Source organism: Schistosoma haematobium, chromosome 1 (assembly GCF_000699445.3).
Source record: "Schistosoma haematobium chromosome 1, whole genome shotgun sequence".
In the NCBI taxonomy this organism is placed as follows: Eukaryota; Metazoa; Platyhelminthes; class Trematoda; order Strigeidida; family Schistosomatidae; genus Schistosoma; species Schistosoma haematobium.
Window position 1 is genome coordinate 91,099,703 of NC_067196.1, and position 25,410 is coordinate 91,125,112.

The 25,410-nt window shown below is 35.5% G+C and overlaps 1 protein-coding gene across 2 annotated transcripts in view; it reads left to right on the forward strand.

The window, feature by feature from the left end:
* Window positions 1–25,410, forward strand: part of MS3_00002453 (uncharacterized protein) — a 56,615-nt gene that overhangs the window by 9,792 nt on the left and 21,413 nt on the right. Inside the window, exons 5-15 of one of the 2 annotated variants that reach the window (XM_051210054.1) lie at window positions 1,460–1,537; window positions 2,486–2,830; window positions 4,816–4,942; window positions 9,031–9,223; window positions 11,939–12,131; window positions 14,056–14,195; window positions 16,691–16,775; window positions 18,626–18,892; window positions 19,799–20,060; window positions 21,616–21,769; window positions 24,663–24,969. In XM_051210054.1, the coding sequence (XP_051075542.1) occupies window positions 1,460–1,537; window positions 2,486–2,830; window positions 4,816–4,942; window positions 9,031–9,223; window positions 11,939–12,131; window positions 14,056–14,195; window positions 16,691–16,775; window positions 18,626–18,892; window positions 19,799–20,060; window positions 21,616–21,769; window positions 24,663–24,969 (2,151 nt within the window). Of the gene's footprint in view, window positions 1–1,459; window positions 1,538–2,485; window positions 2,831–4,815; window positions 4,943–9,030; window positions 9,224–11,938; window positions 12,132–13,859; window positions 14,196–16,690; window positions 16,776–18,625; window positions 18,893–19,798; window positions 20,061–21,615; window positions 21,770–24,662; window positions 24,970–25,410 lie in introns of those variants that run through there. The other variant, XM_051210055.1, reaches the window with a different exon arrangement.

Genomic DNA, 25,410 nt, shown 5'->3' on the forward strand with positions numbered 1-25,410 from the left:
TGGCTTGAAGCAGAATCCAAGATGTACGTTTTGTCCTAATTGGGACTTGTCATTTGGATATACCGACACAATGGAATAATCCAAACCATTAAAAAACTAGTATAAAATTCTACTACAGTGTTAGCATCGAGAAAATCTTCATCATTCATATATCTTCATCAATAGTTGATTACTTCTCATTCACTATCGACATCTTTCCTGTAATATCTTTTATAGTCCATGATAATTCAGTATCATTCACTCGATGACGTTTTGAACATAATCCATTGTTTATATTTATACAGTATTAACACGATATTATATCTTTGATATTTATCTTTTATAGCATAATTAAGGCAATGTGTCACTAAACTTTTAATTTTCCAACTGCCTGAAACATAATCCTTAATTTGGATAATGTAATAATCATGAGATTATCAGAGTTATATGATGTATTAGCACAATACATTTCGAACCATCTGATCACATGTATACATGGACGTTTGACTCAATTTTGTGGATTGGTTGAAGTTAGACATTAACAACGTCGGATGCAGGCTCGGTGGTCCGGAGGTTAAGCACTCGCACGCGAGACTGATAGGTCTTGGGTTTGAATCTCATGAGGTGATATCGTGGATGCACACTGCTGAGGAGTCCTATACTAGGACAAAACGGCCGTTCAGTGCTTCCTGGTTTTCCATGGTGGTCTAGCTTCAATTGACTCATGATCTCAACTATTAAAATTACTGTAATATACACAAAACCCCTTCTGATACATATATACTTGTTAAGAACGTTTATATCTGAAAAAATAAAAAGTCAATAATACAAATAGAAGGCAAGAAGACAAGAAGTTAATGAATGAAATGATTTGAAAAAGCAATATGAAACTCAGTATAATGGACGATTGAATTATATATTACCAGCGTGGGTTAAGCGTGAGAACAGACTGTTTTTTTTTAATAATATAAAAATGGTATGAATTTTCGCATGATCAAGGATTCAACATATCTTCGTGTATGCCTTAGATAACTTTAGTACAAAAATATAAATAGAGCAAGAACGAAGATTGTTGCAGATGTCGATATTCTATGTCTCCCTGTACAATCATTCAAGTCACTGACTCGCCTGGTGAGAATACGCTACAAAATATCGATAGCTACACCAATCTTTGTTCTTACTCTTTTTAAGATAATAAAAGGAACTGTGCATGAAAAATATAAATGTTGAATGAAGAGAGAAGTTTTATAACCTTTTACAATTATATGTTTAACAATAGAGAAAGAGAGAGAGAGAGACGGATCTTTGTCATCTACTTCTCAAAGTTATTAACAAAATGATCTCGAAGAAATAATAGGAGTATCCAATCTCTAACAGGGTGTTAAAGAGTTCATAATAATATTTTAGTCAGTCTAATCCATTTAATGGTGGTATTATTCTTAATGATATGTACAAGTTGACTTTTCTCATTGTTTTATAGGTATTTCAGAAAGATGATGATAATCATCAAAATGGCTATGAGATTTATTCTGAAATGATGCAATCATCAGAAATTATGGTGAGTAATATTGAAAAAAATCAATTGATTTTGAGGTTAATTGATTGCGTATATGTGTGCTCTTACTAAAATGGTGGTTGATGTTAGTCAACAGGAAACCGTCGACCTAGATTTTATGCTGCTTGGCACTCGTCAGTAAGGTGTACCTGTAATCTTGAAGGAACTGATGCTTTCTGACGAATTTGATCCCGTGTCACTCGGCTTCACAGTTAAAAACGTTACTACTGAGCTATCCAGGTTGATCTACGCTAAGAAGGACTTGACATATATGACATTGATCACCATCTAGTGGTCAATCAATTGTAAGTGCTCTTAATAAGCTATTCTTACAATGTTGAAATTCATTTTAAGAAAACTAATTTACGATCATGATTACTGTGAACTTATTAGATTAAACGGAACATGTATGTTTGTCAGTTTTAAAATACCATACTATACGTAACATGTTTAAAAAGTAGGCAACCATTCTAAATGATCATTTAACATCTACGTGTAGACTATGTACTGCAAGTTGCTGAGCTCTTATCTAAGCTCAAAATCAACCATAAAAATTTTCAAATAGTATGAACCAATTAAAAAGTGTTATTTAAGTATTTGATTGAGATCATGAAGGGATTGATGTTAGACAACCGTTGAAAACCTGGAAGCATTAGACGGCCGTTTCGTCCTATTGAGTTGAAATCTCACGAGTGGGATCGTGGATAATGCACTGCTGAGGAGTCGCACAATAGGACGAAATGGCCATCCATTGCTTCCAGGTTTTCAATGGTGGTCTAACATCAATCAGTTCATGATCTCAATCAAAAACTTAACAATTGCCACAACTCCTATCCTGTTATTTAAATAGTTAAGAGAATGGACATGTCCTTCTAATATATAAGATTATCACAACATTGTCTTACTGTTTGACTCCTTTTCTTCACGGTTGTTTTCTTTCCCCAAACATAGATTAATCCACCGCTATTATCCTTAAATTATACAACTTGGGATTTCACTTCAAATTCACATTTGTTATCTAAGGCATTATTATGTGCAGAACAATTAAACAAATCAATCAATCAAGGTTTAGAATTAAATCTTGAACATTTAGCTATACGAAATACATTAATTGTACAAAACTTTACCAATCATGTAATGCTAATTCATTGGTCACTAAATAAACAAATCAATTTCAATCATCAAGTCAATGGTTATAATGAATATGAAAAGAAAATAAACAGTTTTAGAATTGAACCAATATCAAAAGAACTTGCACCAAATAGTTCAACAGAATTCACTATGCTGTTTACACCAGTAAGTTATTAATGTTTAATAATATATAAAATCAGTATAGTGGTTATAGAGGTTGTTACGTTTTTGATTGAGATCATGAACTGAATGATGTTAGACCATCATTGAAAACCTGGAAGCACTGGACGGCCGTTTCAATAGATTAAGCGTTCGCGCGCAAGACTGAAGGACCTGGGTTCGAATCCTGCGGGGGGCGGGATCGTAGATGCGCACTGCTGAGGAGTCCCACAATAGGACGAAACGGCCATCCAGTGCTTCAAGGTTTTCAATAGTGGTCTAACATCAATCGGTTCATGATCTCAACCAAAAAAATGTATAATGTTTTATATTTTACTATTAATCTAGGTATATTACTCAATTCAATTGCTTTTGAACAAATAAAAGTATTTCAAAATCTTTTATTCTATACTGAAATCATTCCAACGAGTCATAAATAGAACGAAACATGCGTCAAACTGGATTCAACTGCTAGCCACTATCAGTCTTTGCTTATAAAGCTTGTGAATTACGGCAATATCGAAGCAATACGCACAGGATGCACATTGGCCGCCGATAAAAGACTGCTCAATTGCGGTCTTAAATATCAATGGGAAGATCCTAGTGAATAATATCAAGTGAATCTTTCTAATAGTTTTTCTCATTATTCTTGACTACATGTGAAATTTGAAGATAATAGCATCAGTGTAACTCACTGTGTATGTGGAGCATTTTCTTCTTCATGACCAGAGTATACCAGTAGCTCCTCTGAAGCTAGTCTTTGTTACCCAACCTGCATCCAATTTATTTCACTGATTCCAAGCACTTCCAAGTTGCATATCCTCATTTGTGCAGCAATTTTTATGACTCTCTCGGTCTCCCACACTTTACGAGAATTCCATGTACCTAAATCAATGGTTGCTATGGTTGTCAGAAGGGGCATCTACATCGTGACTTCTGAAGGAACACGGCTTTCACCATGAGGCGTCACAACTCTTCTAAATGAAGATCTTCTAACTCCCAGGGAAAAGTTTGAATCGTTTGAATTATTTTTCATGGTTAGCATTTTTTAGCGAGTTAGTTTTCTACGGGGTTGGGTCGCTAATCTCATCCTCTACCCTCCTTCTTTATCTGGGCTTGGGACTGGAAGTAGCTACAGGCGGAGTTAGAATTTAAAGATGCTGAAACAAATTTATTTCATTAATGTTATTACGTTATTCAATTATGCAATGAGGAAATGAAATTACAAGTTTTTAAGTTGATTAGAATACATATTATGGGTAGTGAACTACCGCTTTAATGTTCTCTAGCGTAAACTTAGCTGTAAGTAAACAATCGAAGTAAAACATGTAACTAATCCATTGAGGATTGTTCTAAACAATGTAAGATAGTGTAGACTATCTAGATGAAATAGATATGATAAATTTGAGTGACATCGTTCAAGTTTCAATAGAGTAGATGTATTCACAGTTTATCGTGCTCGTAGTCTTTAATTTCAATATTAGTTTGTACCTACTGTTACTTACTTACTTACTTACACCTGTTACTCCCAATAGAGCATAGACCGCCGACCAGCATTCTTCAGTCCACTCTGTCCTGGGCTTTCTTTTCTAGTTCTATCCAATTTTTCTTCACTCTTCTCATGTTTGTCTCCATTTCCCGATGTAATATGTTCTTTGGTCTTCATCATCTCCTTCGGCCTCGGAGATTTCATGTGAGAGCTTGCCTTGTGACGCGGCAGGCTGCTTTCTTCAATATGTGTCCTATCGACTTCCACCACTTCTTCCTGATTTCTTCCTCCACTAGGATTCGGTTTGTTCTTTCCCACAGTGGATTATTGCTGATAGTGTCTGACCAACGGATCCGAAGTATTTTACGTAGACAACGCCTACCTACTATTACTCGAATTTATTTCTTCTTTTTGAATTGAATTCCATCCCTCATTTCTTTTACTGTAATAGAAATTACAATTAAGAGAACGTTTAAAGTTTAATTATTATGCTTTATTTTAGGCTAATATATGCCAGTACTACTATCAAGAATTCGAAGGATTTGCTATGTACAAAAATCAAAGAGATAATAGTTTGATTAATTCAGAAAAGATAAAACCACCTCATTGTTTATTGGTCAGTTGTTATGGTATGTTAAGTCAGATTGTTTATTGATATATAAAATATACATATGATTAGTTCATAACATACTTAGTCCTCCAGGTTGTTCGAATGATACTATTTCACTTAGTTAAATGTAAGTCATACGAAGAAAGCCGGTGTTATAATTCTCTCTTTTAATACAACCCAGTTATTCTTATTGCTTAGTATTCTCGAATACCAATTCACTCGACAAGTCCCCCAAACCAGAACACAGTTGAACAGGAAAAGAGATTATATTCCAAATAACAAGGTTAGATGGAAGTAAGAAGTACAATAGGAAGAACGTTGTTATATTTAAGTTTTTTACATGAGAAGATTTCTAGAGTATACTCCAAGTATCGACTAGTGCTGATTGGATAAGAATTAGCCAATCAGCGTGCAGCAAAGCAATGGTGCATTGACCATGCTTCAATCCAATCTATGTCCCACTAACGGCCGGAAATGTTTCATACTAAGTTCTTTTTATAACTATTCTAAATGATCCAAGTCGTATATCATTCAGTGAATTACAAAGGTTTCTATATATTCATCATAATCAAACTTAAATCTATACTAACTATATAGTTTTGAAGTATTGTATATACTTGAAAAGCTTTGGTTTTGTGTGTTCAATATAACATAATTTATTGTTTGATAAAATCCGTTGTGTGTTGTGTCCGGCTTTTTATTACGTAATTTATTCGCCGATCGATATACGACTTATTCACTCTTGTAATGTACTAACCAATAACGTTCGACCGGTATGAGCAGCATAGCTTCATTATGGGTCTTTTACTCGCCCAGTTCGTCCAGTTGAGGACAGAATGCCAATAACAGCTTCTACTACTATATGAAGCATTTATTTCAAAACATACTTGGTTTATATACCAACTAAACAGACGGCATCACACCATTAAATAAGAAATAACATTTATACAAGATCAAGTCAAAAAGTTGCTGTGGGAGTGATTGTGATGAGACTGTAATCAATCAAGTGAACATAACTTAACAACAGTAGATCATATCATAATAGTCTGTAAGTCAAAATGAAGCTTATAATAAGAGGAATATGAATATACATAATCTAATTACTGAATAGTTATACAATAAGAAGATATATAAATAATATCAGTCCGTTAATAGATCTCAGAAGTTACCCGTAATTAAATCTTCATTAGGATATAACATTATAGAACTTGCTATTCTTCCTGAATATGCATGTTTGATCTACAATAAGTCTTTTATGCTTGAGCTGATAGAATTTAGATTGATTCCCATTACTGATGAGTACATTACATGTTCATTAATACAATGTCAAACTCAACGTTAGTACCAAGAATATTACTTACTTACTTACTTTCGCCTGTTACTCCCAATGGAGCATAGGCCGCTGACCAGCATTCTCCAACACACTCTGTCCTGGGCCTTCTTTTCTAGTTCCATCCAATTCTTGTTCATTCTTCTCATGTCTATCTCCATTTCTCGGCGTAATTTGTTCTTTGGTCTTCCTCTTTTCCTTTGACCCCATGCCCAACCCTCCTCCTTTATCCGGGCTTGGGACCGGCAGTAGTCCCCGGAGGGACTTTAGGCAGAGTTACCAAGAATATATTCAACCATAAATGTAAATATAAACATTTTTAGTGTTTTAGGAATGCAATTAATCAAGTTAATTAAGTTAGTTAGACTCTATAAAATATGAAAACTAATTTAATTCATCGGAATTTTATTAATTCTTCTTATTGGTCTCTCAATTATGTACACTGAAATGAACTTTTATTCAGCAAATACATATATATATTAATAGTTGGATTCATGAGTCATTGTAAGCTAGACTATCATGGAAAACCTAGAAGCAATGGATGACCGTTTCATCCTAGTATGGGACTTCTCAGCAGTGTTTATCCACGATCCTGCACGCTGGACTCGATCCCAACACCTTTGATCTGGCGCGTGAACGCCTAGGCTTTAGACTATTGAACCAACCGGCATCTAAAGGTGTTAATGTCTAGCTTCAACTAATCCACAAGGTTGAACCACCGTCCATCGTTGTCATCAGCGAGTTACTATCTCACAACGGACCCGGCTGAACTCCACATGTCATGACTTTTCACTAGAACCCCAGGAAATACCTCTTGGAGACGGTCACTAGTGAGCATATGATGATTCTAACCAGAGAAGGGTTATTGTGGGTATTATAGTAATTTAATTGTTGAATTCATTAGTCAATTGAAGCAAGACTACCATAGAAAACCTGGTTACTCCACAGCAGTGCTCATCCACGATCCCGCTTAGTGAGATTCGAACCCAGGACCTAACAGTCTCGCGCGTAAGCGCTTAACCACTAGGCCACTGAATCGGCATTCAATGGTGTTAATGTTTAACTCCCATCGATCGATGAATGGCTCCTCAACCGTCCAGTGATTCCATGGTGGTCTAGCTTATATCAACTCATGAATTCAACCATTAATTAATTTATTTATTTAAACACATAAATATTGGTACAAGGAGGCACCCAACAGATATGCGCCACATAAATCATTCGACTTATGTGAGCGCTGGATATTACCCGGTAGCCCAAACCAAAGTAGGTGGTTTTCTTAGGGGCCACACCCGAAGCCCTCGACCTAAAAGGTCTAATCCACAAGGCAGTGGAGCAACGTCAGGAGATGCAGTTCCATGGTAGCTGGTGACCAACAATAGACTCACACGCCATTTGTTCCTTCAGGATAATAGAGCCAATGTGCACCATTGGTTTGGAATGAGAGTTTTTCAACTCCTCTATGTAGACTATCCATGTCTACCAACCCGGTTAAAGCGCCGGACATTCGCTTTTCGTCCTCTCAGTTTCGTAAACAACACCCCCGCCACGAGAAGGCAATGAGTAGGACTTCCCTGGCGGAGGCTATATACGCGTGGCCATGTGAGAGAATTTCGAGAGGGAGAACTGACTCTCCAACTCTCGGACGTACCAGGGCATTTGGGGGCAATCTTAATTGTGTACAAGCCATTAGAGTGAACATGAAATGAGAATGTAACTCATTGATAACACTTGATGCAAACATCCTGATCATCAAACTTTGACTCATTAACTTAATATTATCTTTCAAACCACAATACTTGAAGATCTTGATCTTCGATTCAAATATAGCATTACGGGATAGTTTGTAATGCCGAAAAGATTGTATTTAAAATCAAAGTACCCGTTTATTTTTCCATAATTATCAATTATAGTGAATGAGAATACAAATGGGGACAACCAAATGTATTTGAATACAAAATTACAGAATATCTTAGTAAAATTTAAGAACCATACAATAAACACTTCATTTGCAAAATGTCAATCAATCATCTCAAACTTTGTTGTTCCTTCATTTACACAACAATCATTCTTTGTTCTCGTTCACTTTTCTTTAATCTTCTTAACCCTCTCTGCCACCAGGTATTTCACTTTCAACTAATGATGAAAGACATGGCTCAAAATCGTTAGTAATGGCGCAGGTGCATCCACTCTTTGTGCTCTCCCAAATTCTAATCTTCTAAATTCTTCATGTCCCTTATTTTCTTTCCAAATTTATTTCACTGTATTATACTCCTTGAATGATATCTTCAAATCCTAATCTTTTCAATTACTGCTTATACTCTTACTACCTCTACAACTATAGGATCTTAATTGACATTTTTTTGTATGCTAATGTTGTATGGGAATTCGAACTGATGTACGTACGTACGTACGTACGAAGTTCTACGTTGTTGACTGACTGACTGATGATATATACTACTTATATCTATCGACATCAGTAGCACATCACACATTAACTTTCTATCTAATTTCAGCTTATGATGATAACTACTGATGCTTTCATTATCAGCTAAACCAATAAATCCACCAATGAGCACCAGTTCCCTCAAGATTACAGGTACACCTTGCTGACGAGTGCCAAGTAGCACGAAACCCAGGTCCAGGGTTTCCTATTGACTACCTCCAACTACCATCTAAATAATTACTATAAGGCATAGCAATTGTGATAAATTCCCCTGATTCACCAGTTTTTTTCTTATTGTTGTCTCTATTGTTTTCCTTTTTCTAATTTACAGGTCATACATTCCCTGGTGATAAACAATCATTTACGCCTTATTATGAAATAAATAAATCGACAATTATATTTGATCCAATTGAATATTGTGAAAATAAATTTGATTCAATCTCATTATATAATAAAAGTGAATATCCATTATTATTACAACATAAAAATCTTAAGAAATGTTTGAATTATGAAAATTTCGACGAGTAAGCTCTCCCTCCCTCCTTCCCCCTTCCTCCCCCTTTGTCTCTCTCTCTCCCTAAGCAACAATAACAGTATTTTAATTTGATTGAATGAATTTGAAAATAAAAATAAGTAAATTTCTATACACTTTATCCGGACCGTTGTTGCTACCTTGACGTGGTGGTCGCGCTTGCCTATCGTGATGGACCAATCGAGCTATACTGACTGGAACAATCGTTCCTCACGTTCCTACCATGTCAGACAGGTCGGTTGAAGAACAGTAAGATTAAAAGCAACAAACCCAAGGTCTGATGGCGAAGTCGTACTGCTTACTGTACAGAAGTGTGGTGGCAGTAATGTGTTTCCTTCAAACAACCCGCATGACAGCGACGCTGCCTTCACACAAGGAGGGGTGAAGTTAGAAAGGGTTGACTCTAAAAATGCACACCTCGCCTTATCCCACGGATATCCGTCTCCGGCAGTAAGGTTTCAACAAGTACGGAACTAACACGAAAATGACTCATAAAAAGGTCGTGTGTGACCAACCTCAAGCAGTTGTCCCTTAGGCACTGTGGTCACGCTCTCAAGTCACTAAGACCACCTCTAATCCAATTTCTTTTTCAGGTACCTCCAGAAGAACCCTTCCACAGTGTGGGTAACTGGGCAGTGATAACTGCCCTCATACCTCTAACAGCACTCAAGACTGACTGATTATACACTTTATAGCTATGATGAATAACTTTGAATGGAGATCTAATTATTGATTCCACTGGAATTAAAGTAGTGTTGAGTAGTAAACAATTATTAAGTTAATCTATTTTATCATTAATGAAATACAATTTAGAGAGTAATGGTAAATGACATTTCAGTAATACACATTTATAATGTGACCATAAGTTAAAACTAGAGCCATTCAATTCTTTCATCTAAATCAATTACTATTCATGTATGTATTTTATCAAAATAATTACAGAATAGTGCACTAATTTACAGGCATGATCAGCTTGATACAAGAAGTTATTATAAGGATTTTGTTATTCTGAAGCCAAGTTAACTGAATAGTCAGAGGTGATTGCATTTTACAGTACAAGATTGTAATCAGAGTATACTCTATAAGTGCAATCAATCCAGTAAGCATTAAGGTGTCTTTAGTAGGCAGTATAAGAAGAATATATATATACATTAAGAAAGTAGCATAGCTACGACGTTATGAAAGTTTGAAATGATGAATAGACTGATAAATGTCCGAAAGTCAATTTTCTATCCATACTTTTTATGTTACTACATAGCAGTTAGTCAGTCAGTCGGTTATCATCAACAGAGAAGAACAAGTTTATCGTGTTTTGGAATAGAATAGTACGATAAAGAACTACTTCAGTCATGTAAAAAGATATTTATAATCATCTTTAACTGTAGAGAAGAAAGCGAAGACAGGAAAAAGACGGAAAAATTAAGAAATCATGCGATAAATTTATCATTGTTTATGTACTTGATTGTTTCATAATGTACCGATGGTACACATGGTCCATATGTCTAATTTTAGTAAAATGATGACATTGGTCTTTAGATCATGCATGATGTATACCAATGAGGAAATACAGTTATTCAGCCTTCATTACTGAACAGCTTCAAATACCAACGTTAAAAAGCTAAGATGATGCCTTGAGTTAGCACAAAATTTACATCTACAGGAGTACTATTTGCAATAATATAATAAGAACGGTAACAGGCGCAAAAATTACCCACTTCCTGCACGGGGAGGTAGTGACGAAAAATACGGATACAGGACTCAATTAAGGTTCCGTAATTCGATTGAGTACAATTTAAATCCTTTAACGAGGACCAATTAAAGGGCAAGTCCGGTGCCAGCAGCCGCGGTAACTTGCAATAATATCGTTTGACAACAAAAATTAAATGGTTTACATTACCAAGGTTTAATCAATGATTTAGTTCATGCATACCCGATAGTATCGATGAGTTTATATTTCCCTCTCAATATGATCAACATATTAGATTGATGTATTTCTATAAGACGTTAGAATATTCATATACAGTAAAGTATTTACTATTCAATTGAATATTTGTAATGGTTTGTATAGATTTCAACACAAAAAGTCAAGTTAGTAAATCCTTTAATCACAATGAAATCATATCTTAATAAAAGACTAGCAGGTACATTACAACTTGATCAAGGAAAATTCAATCAATTGTAAATATCCTAGTTGTGCAGGAAGTTAGTCATGTCTCAATTAGCTCAATTTCAACATCTCTATCTGTGAAGCTTCAAGACACAAATTTGAATCCTATAGGGTGTATCAATCCTCTAAACATTTTAAGTATTATCAATTATAATGGTTGAGATCATGAATTAATCAAATCTTAACCATCATGGAAAACTTGGAAGCCCTGGACGGCCGTTTCGTCGTATTGTAGATGCCGGCTCAGTGGTCTACAGGTTAAGCGAAAGTACACAAGAGCAATAGATCCTGGGTTGGAATCTCGAGGGGGGTGGGATCGTAGATGCGCACTGCTGAGGAGTCCCACAATAGGATGAAACGGCCGTCCAGTGCTTCCAGGTTTTCCATGATGGTCTAGCTTCAATGGACTGATGAATTTCACTATTAAATGACAATTTCTTCCTCATTATTCATTTGTACATCAATCAATATGTGAATTTCTTCTAATCTTACACTCATCATGATTTTGCTTTTGTTTGGTTATTTGTTTTAAATGTTAAGGAATATTTTGAATATTCAACTTATCCCTTCAATAACTTTAATTCCGCCTAATTCATACAAAGTGATTGTGTTTCAATGTGAAACTAATCTATCCTATGCTGAAATCAAAAAAAAGATGGCAAGCAGAGAAGATAAAATGATACTCAAAGGACTTGAGATTGTGTCAATGAACCAACAACCAAAACATGAATGGGTAATTATCTTATATTATATATATAACAAGAGAGAGAGAGAGACTGTCTCAGTTATCAGACTTCTGTCGTCGATGGCCACGCCATTGAAGTGATTCTTATAATAGCTTGTCTTTCAGACATCGTTCTTCATGAGACCTTATATCTGACTCCAGTTAGATCGTACGAATGATTGCTATTGAGATATACATGCCGTCAATCCTCGTATATAATCATTGACTTAACTCACGTTGGTGAATAATGGGATTGAATTAAGTAAAATACGAGAAGGGAGTTTTGAATACGCATATTTCGTACAATTTTTGATTGAGACAAACGTTCGAGTAAACGAAGCGAAGAAAAGAGAGTGACAGTTTCACTCACTGGAAAATTGTCACTACGATGCATAATACGATATTCAGTGCACTATCAATTTCAATCATGTTTTGCAACATCATATTTGAATTGAATGAAACTGTGTCGAGTGTCAAGTATGAACGATGGATTTCAATATCTGTTTACACTCAGACATGTAGGCAGGAATCTGTCAGTGTGCTCAGCAAAGAGCGTTACATTGAATTTTTCATTCTTGCACAACTCATTTAGATGATATCAGTTTTATGAATGCACATAGTTCAAGAAAATTCAGTTATTTTCAGACTCGATATCGAGTTTTAATTATGTTAATCCAGTTAAACGACAAAGGAAGTCTGACATTGTTTTTAGAATGATCAATGATGATTATCTTGACAAGATTTCAGTCGATCTACTGTGATGGATCATATTGAAGTTTTTAATCGCTTTCTGTTCTTTGTGCTGTCAGTTAATCTATGAAACTAGTTGGATCGGTAAAGATTCATTGATGAGGACTGGAATATCTTATTCGCAGAATATTGACGGCGGTCTGATTATTATATCATGGAATGATTCTCTCACCACTTAAAATATTATTTTAGTAGACTAAAACATGGTGAAATAAAATCTGTTTATACCTACTCAATGTACATATTTATGAGAAGGTACACATTTTTATAATGTACGATATCTACAACCCTTTGCCTTCATTTACAAGCATCATAAGTAAAGGATTCAGTAGCTAAGTGAATAATGTGATGGAGTTTGAAGTGAACGGTACTGGGTTCGAGTCCTAAAGTTGAACATCAACTCTGAGAGGCATGTACACCCAGTTGACGAGTTCCAAATAGGATGAAACGCGCGTCCTGGATTCAACTACTGGCCACTATCTATATTTCCTTAATAAATCAATATATTTGTAATATCCTAATGAATAGAAGAATTAAGTTTTCTGACGTTTTTTGACTCAGTGTTAAATACTTCTTGCGTTGTTCCTTTGTACTATTTAAGCTTGGATTAAATTTGATTTGGTTGTTTATTCTCTAAAGAAGTTGCTTACACTGAGTCATGAAACGTCAGAAAATAAAATTTCTACTTAGTTTCGAAAGTAAATAGATTTACTTAAATCCCATTTGTGATTTCTTACATATGCGAATGTTATTCTTCTTATTGGTGAAAGCTCTATTCACTAGCACAGTGTTTAATCCTACATTGTTCCATCTTACTTAATCATCTTGGTGAAACTATAATTTATAGACGACATTTGAGAGACACCAGACTGACCTTGAGAGTGTCCACTTAATAACCAGGACCACATGAAGGTTATTAATCTATGTGAGGAATTAAAACTATAATTTACAGTTGATGATTAAGGTTAGGAATTATATTTAGGGTTTTTATCACGTACTGATATCAGCTATAATGCCATAACTCTATTTAACCTAATGGATGAATGAATTTTGCCACAAAATCCGTAACCTGTTATCTTAAACCTGATTGTTTCGTCCATAAATTATATAGTCTCACCATCATCATCAAATTTATATACTTGTTTTATGCATTAAAATTAACTTTTACATTTACTTATTTCAGAGAATCCCAATTGAAATCAATTTTACTACAGCGAATATCATTTTAGAAAACAATGGTGAATTGTATTTTGTACCTACTCATGTAGGTGCATATACACAAAAGAAATTCAATATTACAAATGTCTCACCTTATAAAATAGAGTGAGTTTTGATGAATGTTACTTACTTACTTACTTACGCCTGTTACTCCTCATGAAGGAGCATAGACCGCTCACCAGCATTCTCCATCCAAACCTGTTCTGGGGAATACTTTCCAGCTCTTTCAAGTTGTTATTCATTCTTTTCATATCTGATTCTATTTCCCGACGTAATGTGTTCCTTGGCCTCACACTTTACCGCTTCCCTTCAGGATTCCAAGTTACAGCTTACCTCGTGATGCAGTTTGATGATTTACGTAATGTATATCCTATCCATTTCCATCGTTTTTCCCTAATTTCTTCTTCAGCTCGAAGTTGGTTTGTTCTCTCCCAAAGTAGGCTGTTACTGATGGTATCCGGCCAATGAATGTTGAGTATCTTGCGTAGACAGCTATTTATAAATACTTGTACCTTCTTGATGGTGGTTGTAGTAGTTCTCCAAGTTTCAGCTCTGTACAGTAGAACTGTCTTGACGTTCGTATTGAAGACTGTGACTTTGAAATTGGTTGAAAGTTGTTTTGAGTTCTATATATTACCGATATTATTAGTTATTCATTTTGTAAGTTTATCAATTGAATCTATTATGAGTGTTAAGGATTCATCCAGATTATTTTGAATTTTGTATATTCAGTGACCTTATATCTGACTCCAGTTAGATCGTACGAATGATTGCTATTGAGATATACATGCCGTCAATCCTCGTATATAATCATTGACTTAACTCACGTTGGTGAATAATGGGATTGAATTAAGTAAAATACGAGAAGGGAGTTTTGAATACGCATATTTCGTACAATTTTTGATTGAGACAAACGTTCGAGTAAACGAAGCGAAGAAAAGAGAGTGAAGTGAAATGTTACCCATGTGGAGGCAACTCGATTTAATCAAGCATTAATTGATATTTATAGCCAGATAAAAATAAGTTACAGACATGTACTCAGTAGGATAAGAAGGGCACACACATATACACTCATATAAAAACAGTCAAGGTTGATATGCGAGTAATTAACAAGGTCAAAATATGACTTAAGTGGAATGAATAGATTGACCTGTCCAGAAGCTAGAATAGGTTATATGAACTTAACATAGTAACCGACACTACATGTAGTTTATAACACGAAATTAACTGATAGTTACCCTTTTTTAGAAACAATTGAAAAAGGATTGCAAATTATTCAAAATGTATGGAGTATGTAAACCATTGAATAATAACTCAGTGGTTCAAAGGTTAATAACTCATCTCTTGATCTAAACGTCTTGGTTTCGATTGCCACAGGGGTCATGAATCTGTTCTACTTAGTAGCCCCATACTAGGAGGAACTATTCATCTAATGTCCCGTCGTTTTCTTAGTTTTCCCAATGAGGTTCGTTTGTGATGACAACAAAGACATTTTATGTGTTGAAGAAGAACTAAATTGATAAATTCAGAATGATTGGGAGCATTTGAAGAGAAAGATAGAGAGAAAAAGCAACGAAAAGAAGACTTCTTTCCTTATATTACCAGATAGAAGAATCAGTATATCTTTCATTGCTTGAATAATAAAACTGATAGGTTTTGTGATATTTATAAAAGATTAGAATACCAAATGACCTAGTATGGCCGAGAGTGGGGAGAGTCCACTCTCCCCCTCGAAATGCTCTCACATGACCACGCGTATATAGCCTCTGCCAGGGAAGTCCTACTCATTGCCTTCTCGTGACGGGGGTGTTGTTTACGAAACTGAGAGGACGAAAAGCGAATGTCCGGCGCTTTTACCGGGTTGGTGGACATGGAGAGTCCACCTAAGGGAGTTGGAAAACCCTGATTCCAAACCAATGGTGCATATGGGCTCCAGAATCCTGAATGAACAAATGACGTATGAACCAATCGTTGGTCACCGGCTACCATGAGACTGCATCTCCTCACGATGCTCCATTGCCTTGTGGGCCAGACCTTCAGGTCGAAGGCTTCGGGTGTGGCCCCCTAAGAAAATCACCTGTCCCAGTTCGGGCACCCGAACAGTATCACAGCCCTCACACAAATATACTTGGTGCCTCCTTGTACCAATGTTTATGTGTTTAAATAATAATAACTAATAGAATACCAAATATTGACTCAGAATTCGCTTGGTATTGTTTACTTGAACCTTCTTATTGATGTTTAGGACTGTAGTTGATCAGTCTCTTATTGTCATATGTGCGTACTGTGCGTATTGCCTCAATATTGCCTTCATTCACATGCATCATAAGCAATGATGGATAGTAGTTAAATGAATAACGTGATGGCGTTTGAAGTGAACGGTACTGGATTCGAGTCCCAGAGTGAACATCAACTCTGAGATGCAGATACATCCTGTTGACGAGTTCTAAATAGGACGAAACGTGCGTTCCAGATTCTACTGTTGGCCATTATATCTATCTTTGCTTATAATTGACTCAGAATGTTTAGAATTGCTATCTTATCATAATACATAATTATCTTAGTATTACCTGTAATGGGATTATTTCCTTTTTTTAAAGATTTTGTTGGGAAATTATTTCTGATGACAAAACTGAATTAGAAGTCCATCCGAATAAAGGATTTCTATTACCAAATGAAATACAAGTATGTAAATACTACTGATTTAACTTTCTTCAATGACATCTTATAATTTATTCATTTATTAATCGTTTCCTTGCAAAAGTCATGTAACTTTGCACATTTTATTCATCTTCAGTATTCTCTTTTGTCTATGGAGATGTGGAAGTATAGAACTTCTCAGCAGTGCGCGTCTACAGACCCGCACGCGGGACTCGAACCTAAAAACCTTCGATCTTGCGCTCAAACACCTAACCTCTAGACGCCTGATCCGACATAAAACAGTGTTAATGTCTAACTTCAACCAATCCATGATACTGCGCGACCACCCATCATTGTCTTCAGTGACTGAGTGCCTCAGACACGGTTGAACTCTACTTGTCACGGCTTCTCACCAGAACTCCAGGAGTAATCTTTTGTGAAGTTAAGATCAAAACTTATCAAGGGAACTCATTTCATAAAAGATAATCATATCTCTCTTTTATTTGTAAAGAATTGGAATAACCACACTATTCAATTGTTTATTGAAATACTCTGGCGGAGCTTGTTACATTTAGCGCACAACTAAATAAATACATCATCGTTTTTTTTTTAAAATATCATCACTCATGGTTGACCAAAGGACAGTAGAAAATAACACTAAGCTCTATCTTAATGCATCTAGTCGATACTGGTCATCGTATAGATTAAAAATTTAGCGTTTGAAATTATTCATACAATCTCACCGATTTTACCCTATAGTTCCAGAATCTGACTCTTACGCATAACAGAAGCCATAGGAATACACATCGAAAAACCTAACCTTAGTATACAGAAATAGCTTACACTACCTTTGAATCTACCCTAACCTTCTACTTAGATACTATTACATGTTTCGAAACCTTTCTTTCCCTTTTCTTATTAATCTAATCTAATTTTCACTACACCCGCCTTACCAAGTACTTTCATAGATAGTAATTTCAATTCCTATTCCTATTCTTATGTAACAACTTGTAATAATTAACTGATTGTAAAATTTCACCTTAGTTTTAACTTTACTCTTTCAAACATTATGTAACTAATTGATTATTGTACTATTAAACTGACTCATCATTATCTAATTGTCATCGACTTTCTATTCACTTATAATATATATATATATATATATATATATATATATATATATATTGGTGTACAGCCTGAAGCCCCTCTGGGGCTACTGCAGGTCCCAAGCCTAAATAAAAGAGGAGGGTTGAGCATGGAGTTAGCAACCTCAACCCGTAGAAAACTAACCCGCTAAAGAAAACACTAGCTAAAAAAAACACTAGTTAGTGTAGAGCCTTGATAAAGAACTAATTCAAAGGAAAGTTAGGGTCTGTCAGACCAAAACATGGCATCAGTCCATAAAGTCACTAATCTCTAGTCTGAGCCATGTTGATAGATGCAGACTACTTGGTTGGAGTCCGCGTGACTATCGTAACCAATGGGTGGAGATTGTGAGTGACATGGCGTAGGTGTATACACTCTCAATCTTCCCTTAAACTATAAGATTTAAATTGCTTCATATCTTTCTTTCTACGAACTAATTCTTTCTTACTGTACTGTATCCTTATATGCAATCTTTATTTTATGTATAACCACCATTGAATTAGCTAGTTCTATGAATCTGTGTATTCATTTTGTTGTGCTAATGAGGTGTGGCAACTTGGACCGATGTATATATGTGCCTGGTCCTGTGTTGTAACTGACTGAATTAAAAGGGAATACTTCTTCGTTTAACTTGTCTTGATTCATACTAAATGAAATAGTAATCACCCTAATTTCAACCTATAAATTATATCGCTATGATATCTCAATTATCCATTTTGTTTAATACCTATTTCTTTTTTTGGTTTCAGTCACAATTGTGGACATTTCATCCGACACAAGTTATTAATTGTGTATTTAAACCACGTCTTAGATATTGGAGATTTAATCGATTCAAAAACTATTCTAATAATCAAAAATTTAATGAATATTCATATGAAATAAAACAAAAAGAATTACGTGTCATCACAATGTCAGGAAATGCCCAGTTATCGATTGATCCAGAGACAATTACTTGTCATCCATTATTAGTAAATACATCAGCAAGTTATAAGATTAATTTTCATAATCGTAGTATAGTAAGTAATATCATTAGGATTATCTACTTCACTTATTTACTTACTTACTTACGTCTGTTACTCCCAGTGGAGCATTGGCCACCGACCAGCATTCTCCAAAGCACTCTCTCCTCGGCCTTCCTTTCTAATTCCCTCCAATTTATTGTTCATTCTTCTCATTTCTATCTCCATTTCCCGGCGTAATGTGTTCTTTGATCTTCCTCTCCTCATTTGGCCTTACCTTGTGACGCAGTTGGGTGCTTTCCTCAATATGTATCCTATCGACTTCCAACACTTCTTCCTGATTTCTTCATCCGCTGGGATTTGGTTTTTTCTCTCCTACAGTAGGTTGTTGCTGATGGCATCTGACCAACGGATCCGAATTATTTTGCGTAGGCAACTGTTAATAAACACCTGTATTTTCTGAATGATAGCTTTCGTATTTCTTCAAGTTTCTGTCTTAAGATTATCTACCTGCCATATATATATATATATATATATATTCATGAATTCCTCAGAGATCACAACTCATGTAAATAATACAATTACGACTTCATTCAAAGCAGCTCGTCCCCTATTCCCATTTACGAATCTTTTGAATTGAATTACTTTTCTTTTATTTAGATCACGAACCAATGTAAGTTGAACAGCTATTGAAAAACAAGAAGCGTTGCACAGTTGTTTTGTTGTAGTTTAATACTTCATAGTAGTGCACATTCACAATCCTACCAAAGATCAAAATCAAGTACTTTAGGTTTTACGATGAACACTTTACCTTTAATCTATTCAAACGACATCCAGTGCTTTCTGTTTTTATGTTTTTTGAATCGTTATCTAACTTAGGTTTAGTTTGTAATCTCCATAACACTCAACAATCTTCATAAACTTTTATGCTTTACTTCTTTATAAAAAAATTTTCTCTTACAGATATCAACTCATTTCTGTACAATAATTAAGCCACTGTATCCTGAGAGTAATCAGAATTTAAAGTTGGATGAATTTATTACGGTAAACACTAATGATAATCTGATTAGTGGTCATTCAACTAAATCAATTACAATCAATATTTGCCCAAAATCAAAAGGAAGCTTTTGTTTTCATTTATTCTATCGTTTGTATACTACTAATGAGATTATTAGTAATAAGGAAAATACCAATAAAATGATTGATGGAATAAACAATAAATCAGGTTTGTTTGAATATAAATATAATTAAATTGTGTTTAAAATTGATTATGCTACTGAATCATTACTTTTGTTTATAATATTTAAAGGTTCAGAAACTTATCCACTTTCCAGTAATAATCATGATAATGATGATGACAAAAATAATGATGGTGATTTAGTCAACTTCACCCCATTGTACATTCACGTGGCAAGCTAAGTGGATAACGTGACGACGTTTGAAGTGAACGTTACTGGATTCGAGTCCCAGAATAAACACCAACTCGGAGATGCAGGTTTATTCAGCTGACAAGTCCTAAATAGGATGAAACGCACATCCTGGATTCTGTTACTAGCCACTATCCATCTTTGCTTATTTAGTCGAGAGTAGTTTGGTATTTCATTGATTAGAATTACATTTACAAATTTAATTTAAACAAGAAAAGTAGGATACGAGGAATTTTTGTTGTATTTCGTTGTTTTCACTTCAGTTGAATACAGGGTAATAAATCTAATTATTTCCAATCAGTATTACAATTTCTAGTGAGCGGCCAATGCTCCTTCACGAGGAGTAACAGGCGTAAATAAGTAATTACAAGTTAGAATTTTAAGAAAATGAATTGTCTACCGATAAAGTATTCTGTTTATTTAATGCAAATGTAGTTAGGAACTACAATTTTCGATGTGGAGATTATTATTATCCACTGGGTTCGAATCCCGCGAGGCGGGATCGTGGGTGCGCACTGTTGAGGAGTCCCATCATATGGCAAAACGGCCGTCTAGTGCTTCCAGGTTTTAAATGGTGGTCTAACATCAGTCGATTCACGATCTCAATCAAAAATTATAACTTTATCAGAGTTTTACAAATGAATCAAATGACAAGTCTAGAATATTGAAGGTAAATTTGTTAGCATGTTAAGAAGGTAAACAAACTGTGTGAGTGAAATTCTTTAGTTTGTTAGTTATCATTTAATTGATGTAGAAATGTTCAGTTTTTTTTCTGCAATGGAGAAGTAAATGAAGATTAAACATTAATTCATGGAAAACAAATGTCAAGTTAAGGTATATCAATTAGCATCACTCCCTCTGGTTCATCACTCTAAACGCATTCATTACATTCCTTAACTATCAACCATGTGATGTGCTACCGTTCCAAGATGAGCGTTTCCTATATCCATAAAACCAGTGTATTATAAATGAGTGTAAGTTTAATTCGATTGAGGAACCAATAATTCAGTATAAAAGTAAAGTCTATGAAACAACCAATCATTCACTACTTTCATCTTTTTTAGTAAAAAAGGGGTTAATCAAATATGTGTGTATCAGCACCGAATTCAAATGAATCTACTTGATTAGTATCAAACAGGAAAAAAATGTACCGCCTAGAGATCAATGTTAGTCTAACATCACGTTTACTAAAACTTATGACGTAACGTTATATATCCAGGTAATCTGCTCATGTGATTCATGTAAATAAACAGGGACTATTAAATTACAGTCCACAATATCAATAACGAAAAGTTATAAACCCTTATTAGTAATTCTATGTATCTTACAATGTTTATTCTGAACTTACTATAGATAATACACGTAAATATCTAACTGAAGAAATATTAGCTACAACAATATTTGTTGAATCAGTTTATCCTACCCTACGAATTACTGATATTCATGGTTCAGGAAGTTTAAATAATACTAGTCCAGTGGAACTATGGCGAAGTTTAGATATAGACAGGTTTGTATTTACTGTTCATTAATATAAATTTTATCATGATGAGTATTTTATTGATTGCCCCCAAATACCTGGTATGGCCGAAAGTCAGAAGAGTCAGCCCTCCCTATCGAAATGCTCTCACATGACCACGTGCATACAACCACTGTCAAGAAAGTCCTACTCACTGCCTACTCGTGGCACCACTGTTGTTTACGAAATTGAGAGGACGAAAAGCAAATGTCCGGCGCATTAACCGGGTTGATGGACACGTAGGGTTCATCTAAGGGAGATGGACAACCCTGATTCCAAACCAATGCTCCACGTGGGCTCCAGAATCTTGAAGGAACAAATGACGTATGAGCCTATTGTTGGTCACTGGCTTCCGTGGGACTGCATCTCTTGACGTCGCTCCACTGCCTTGTGGATTAGACCTTTTAGGTCGAGGGCTCCAGTTGTGGCGCATATCTGTTTGGTGCCTCTTTGTATCAATAGTTTTGTGTTTAAATAAATAAATTTTACTTATTAGTGAATGAGATACTGGAAAAAAGGATCAAATTTCTTTATGAGATAATTCATTTATTGTGACCAAGATTTATTAGTCAGTGAGTCAAGTGATAAATATGTCAAAACATGTTTAACAAAAATAGTGCTACAGCAGGATGAAGTTACTAAGATAAAACTAAGAGGAGTCACATTCAAAATTTGAATGCTAATTGGATTAATACTCATTCTTTTGATGTCTGCCTTCAATTCCCGGAGCAGTTTATTCCTTGGTCTTCCTCTTTTCCGTTTTCCTTCAGAATTCCAAGTAAGGTCTTGCCTCGTGACGCAAATTGATGAGTTTCATAATATATGTCTCATCCACTTCCTAACTTCCTCTTCAGTCGGAAGCTGGTTTGTTGTCTTCTACAGTAGGCTGTTGCTGATGATATCCGATCAACGGACACTGAGTATTTTGTATAGACAATTGTTTAGAAATATCTGTACTGTTTTGATGATTGTAGATTACACGTATCAGCTCCGTGCAATAGAACTGTCTTGACGTTCGTAGTGGAGATTCTGACCATCAATATTGGTTGACAGTTGTTTTGAGATCCATATTTTCTTCGGTTGTAGGAATGCTGTCCTTGATTTACCAGTTCTTGCAATTACTTCTGCATCTATATCCTCCTTGTTTATCGATTATGCTACCCAGGTACGTGAAAGTCTCCACCGGTCCCAGAGTTTCTCCATCAAGTGTGATTGGTTTGGTTTGCGTTCTCCATGTTGTATTTGTGGATGTTACTTTTCCCTTGTCTATGTTGATGTCTACTGATGTAGAGGCTGCTGCTACCACACTCTCTGTTTCTGATTGCAATTGTTGGTGCGCATGGGATGGAAGAGTTAGGTGATCTTCGAAGTCCAAGTCGTCTAGTTGTGTGCAAGCTGACATAGTATTCCGTACCTCCCCTCAGATGTCGAGGTCTTCATAATCCAGTCAATCACCAGAAGAGAGAGAGAAAGATTGAGAGCAAGCAGCCTTATCTGACACTGTTCTCTACTTGGAGTGGATCAGTGAACTGTCCTCCGTGCACGAAATGACAGTTTAGTCCGTCGCAAGAATTTCTTATGATGGTTCTAGGTCGATGAGTTTCCCATCCTAAAAGTGCTTTATGTGCTTCTCTGGATAGCATCAGAGCAACTCTCTATGTGTAGAGCTTTTTCTTCTTCGTAATCTGAGTACAGCATCTTCTCTCTCGGATCTATCATTTTCTGTTCGGCTTCGGTTTAATAGGTTTCACTGAATCCACAAACCTCCGGGTTTTATATTCTCATTTCCACAGTTATCTGACTGGTCCTCACAGTCTATATAATTCCTGGACATTGCATGTACCTATATCACCTATTTCTCGGGTTGTTAGAAAGGGTGCGGGCCTCTTGACTTCCGAAAAATATAGGCTTTCATTATGAGGCGTCATAATTGTTCTGAACGAATATCCTTCAACTCACAAGACAGAGTCTAAATGGTTAAAATAATTTAATCAGGTTAGCAGTTTTTAAAACGCTTGTTTTCTACGAGTTTAATAGTTGATCCCATGCCCAACCCTTCTCTTTTATCTGAGTTTCGGACCTACGGTAGCGCTAGAAGGGTTGAAGGTGGAGTTTATAAGAAGATGGTAGTAAATAAATTTTTGAACTTTGTGAGCAGTTCAGAGACGTTATCCAAAGCGTACAAACATAAATTACAATCATCTCACAATCCCTTACTTGGACACCTGAACTTATCAATACGACTTTATCTAACACATCTGCTCCATTTTGATATAGTTCTTTATCATTCCAAACAATGAGTGATTGAATTAATTCTCTTAATACAAGCAGGATCCACGTATTCTAGGTAGCCCAACGACTAATCCCTATATTATGTTAGAAATAGTAATCAACCAGATGATTGATATGCGACGTCAAAACTGCAGGAGAAGCTTGATCTTTCAAAAATTGTCAGAAATGTGAGTTAATTACTTTATTTATAAAGTAATAACTATCACCAGGGGTCCTATAACAAAAATTCTCAACTAAAAATGAGTCAGTTGAAGCTAGACCACCATGGGAAACCTGGAAGCACTGGATGGCCGTTTCGTTCTATTGTGCGACTCCTCAACAGTGTGCATCCATGACCCCGCCTCGCGAGATTCGAACCCAGGACCTATCGGTCTTAACCTATAGACCACTGAGCCGGCGTCCAATGGTGTTATTCACGAAATTGAACCACCGTCCACCATCGTCTTCAGTGAGTTACTATCTCTTAACAGACCCGGTTGAACTTCACTAGTTATGGCTTCTCGCCATGGTTAATTTATAAACATTTTATTACTATTTGAACTGACCAATCACGGGTTTATTTCATGCTTATTCTATTCTCATTACTTTATAGTTTGAATATTAGTTTAGAATCTGATCCAACAGAATATGAATTTAAGGATACAATCAATAGTCGTCCACTTTATCGTGATCATCCCAAATCATTGGATTGTCGTGGACCAGAATTTGATTTATTCATTGGAACATCAGTTATAGCTAAAAATGCTGAGGTCAACAATTCTAAGGCACTACTATGCTTTTTGGTGGAGAACTCAGGTTTGATAGAAGTCGATTTCGCTTTCATGTTTCCGGAAGATTTACGTATTGAACTACCCACTTGGGCAGAAAGTGGACATTATGAGGAAGCTGAACTTCAACAAGTAGGTCAATCTTTAAACCTTAGCTGACTTATAATATGTGTAACATTTGTATTTGTAAAGATAATATAGTCTCATCTCTGAAGATTGGATTGACTTGTAATTTTAACCTACTTTTTAGTTATCAAATGTTTTGCTGTGAAAAATGAATTGAGGATCTACTTTTCAATACAACTCATTGTTACATGTAAATTTGAAGAAATCTCTGAATTCTTAGTCTGGGGTTTCTTAGAGATTGTAGTAATATCCGTGTTCAGTGTGAATCAGTTATCCACTTCAGAAAATGAATGAAGGGTTGCGCAGAATCATGGATTGACTGAAGTTAGACAATCACACCATTGGATGCCGGCTCAATAGTTTGAAGGTTAGGCGTTCACTTACATGACCGAAGGTCCTGAGTCCAAATCCCATGTGTGGAGTGATGAATGTACACTGCTAAGGAAT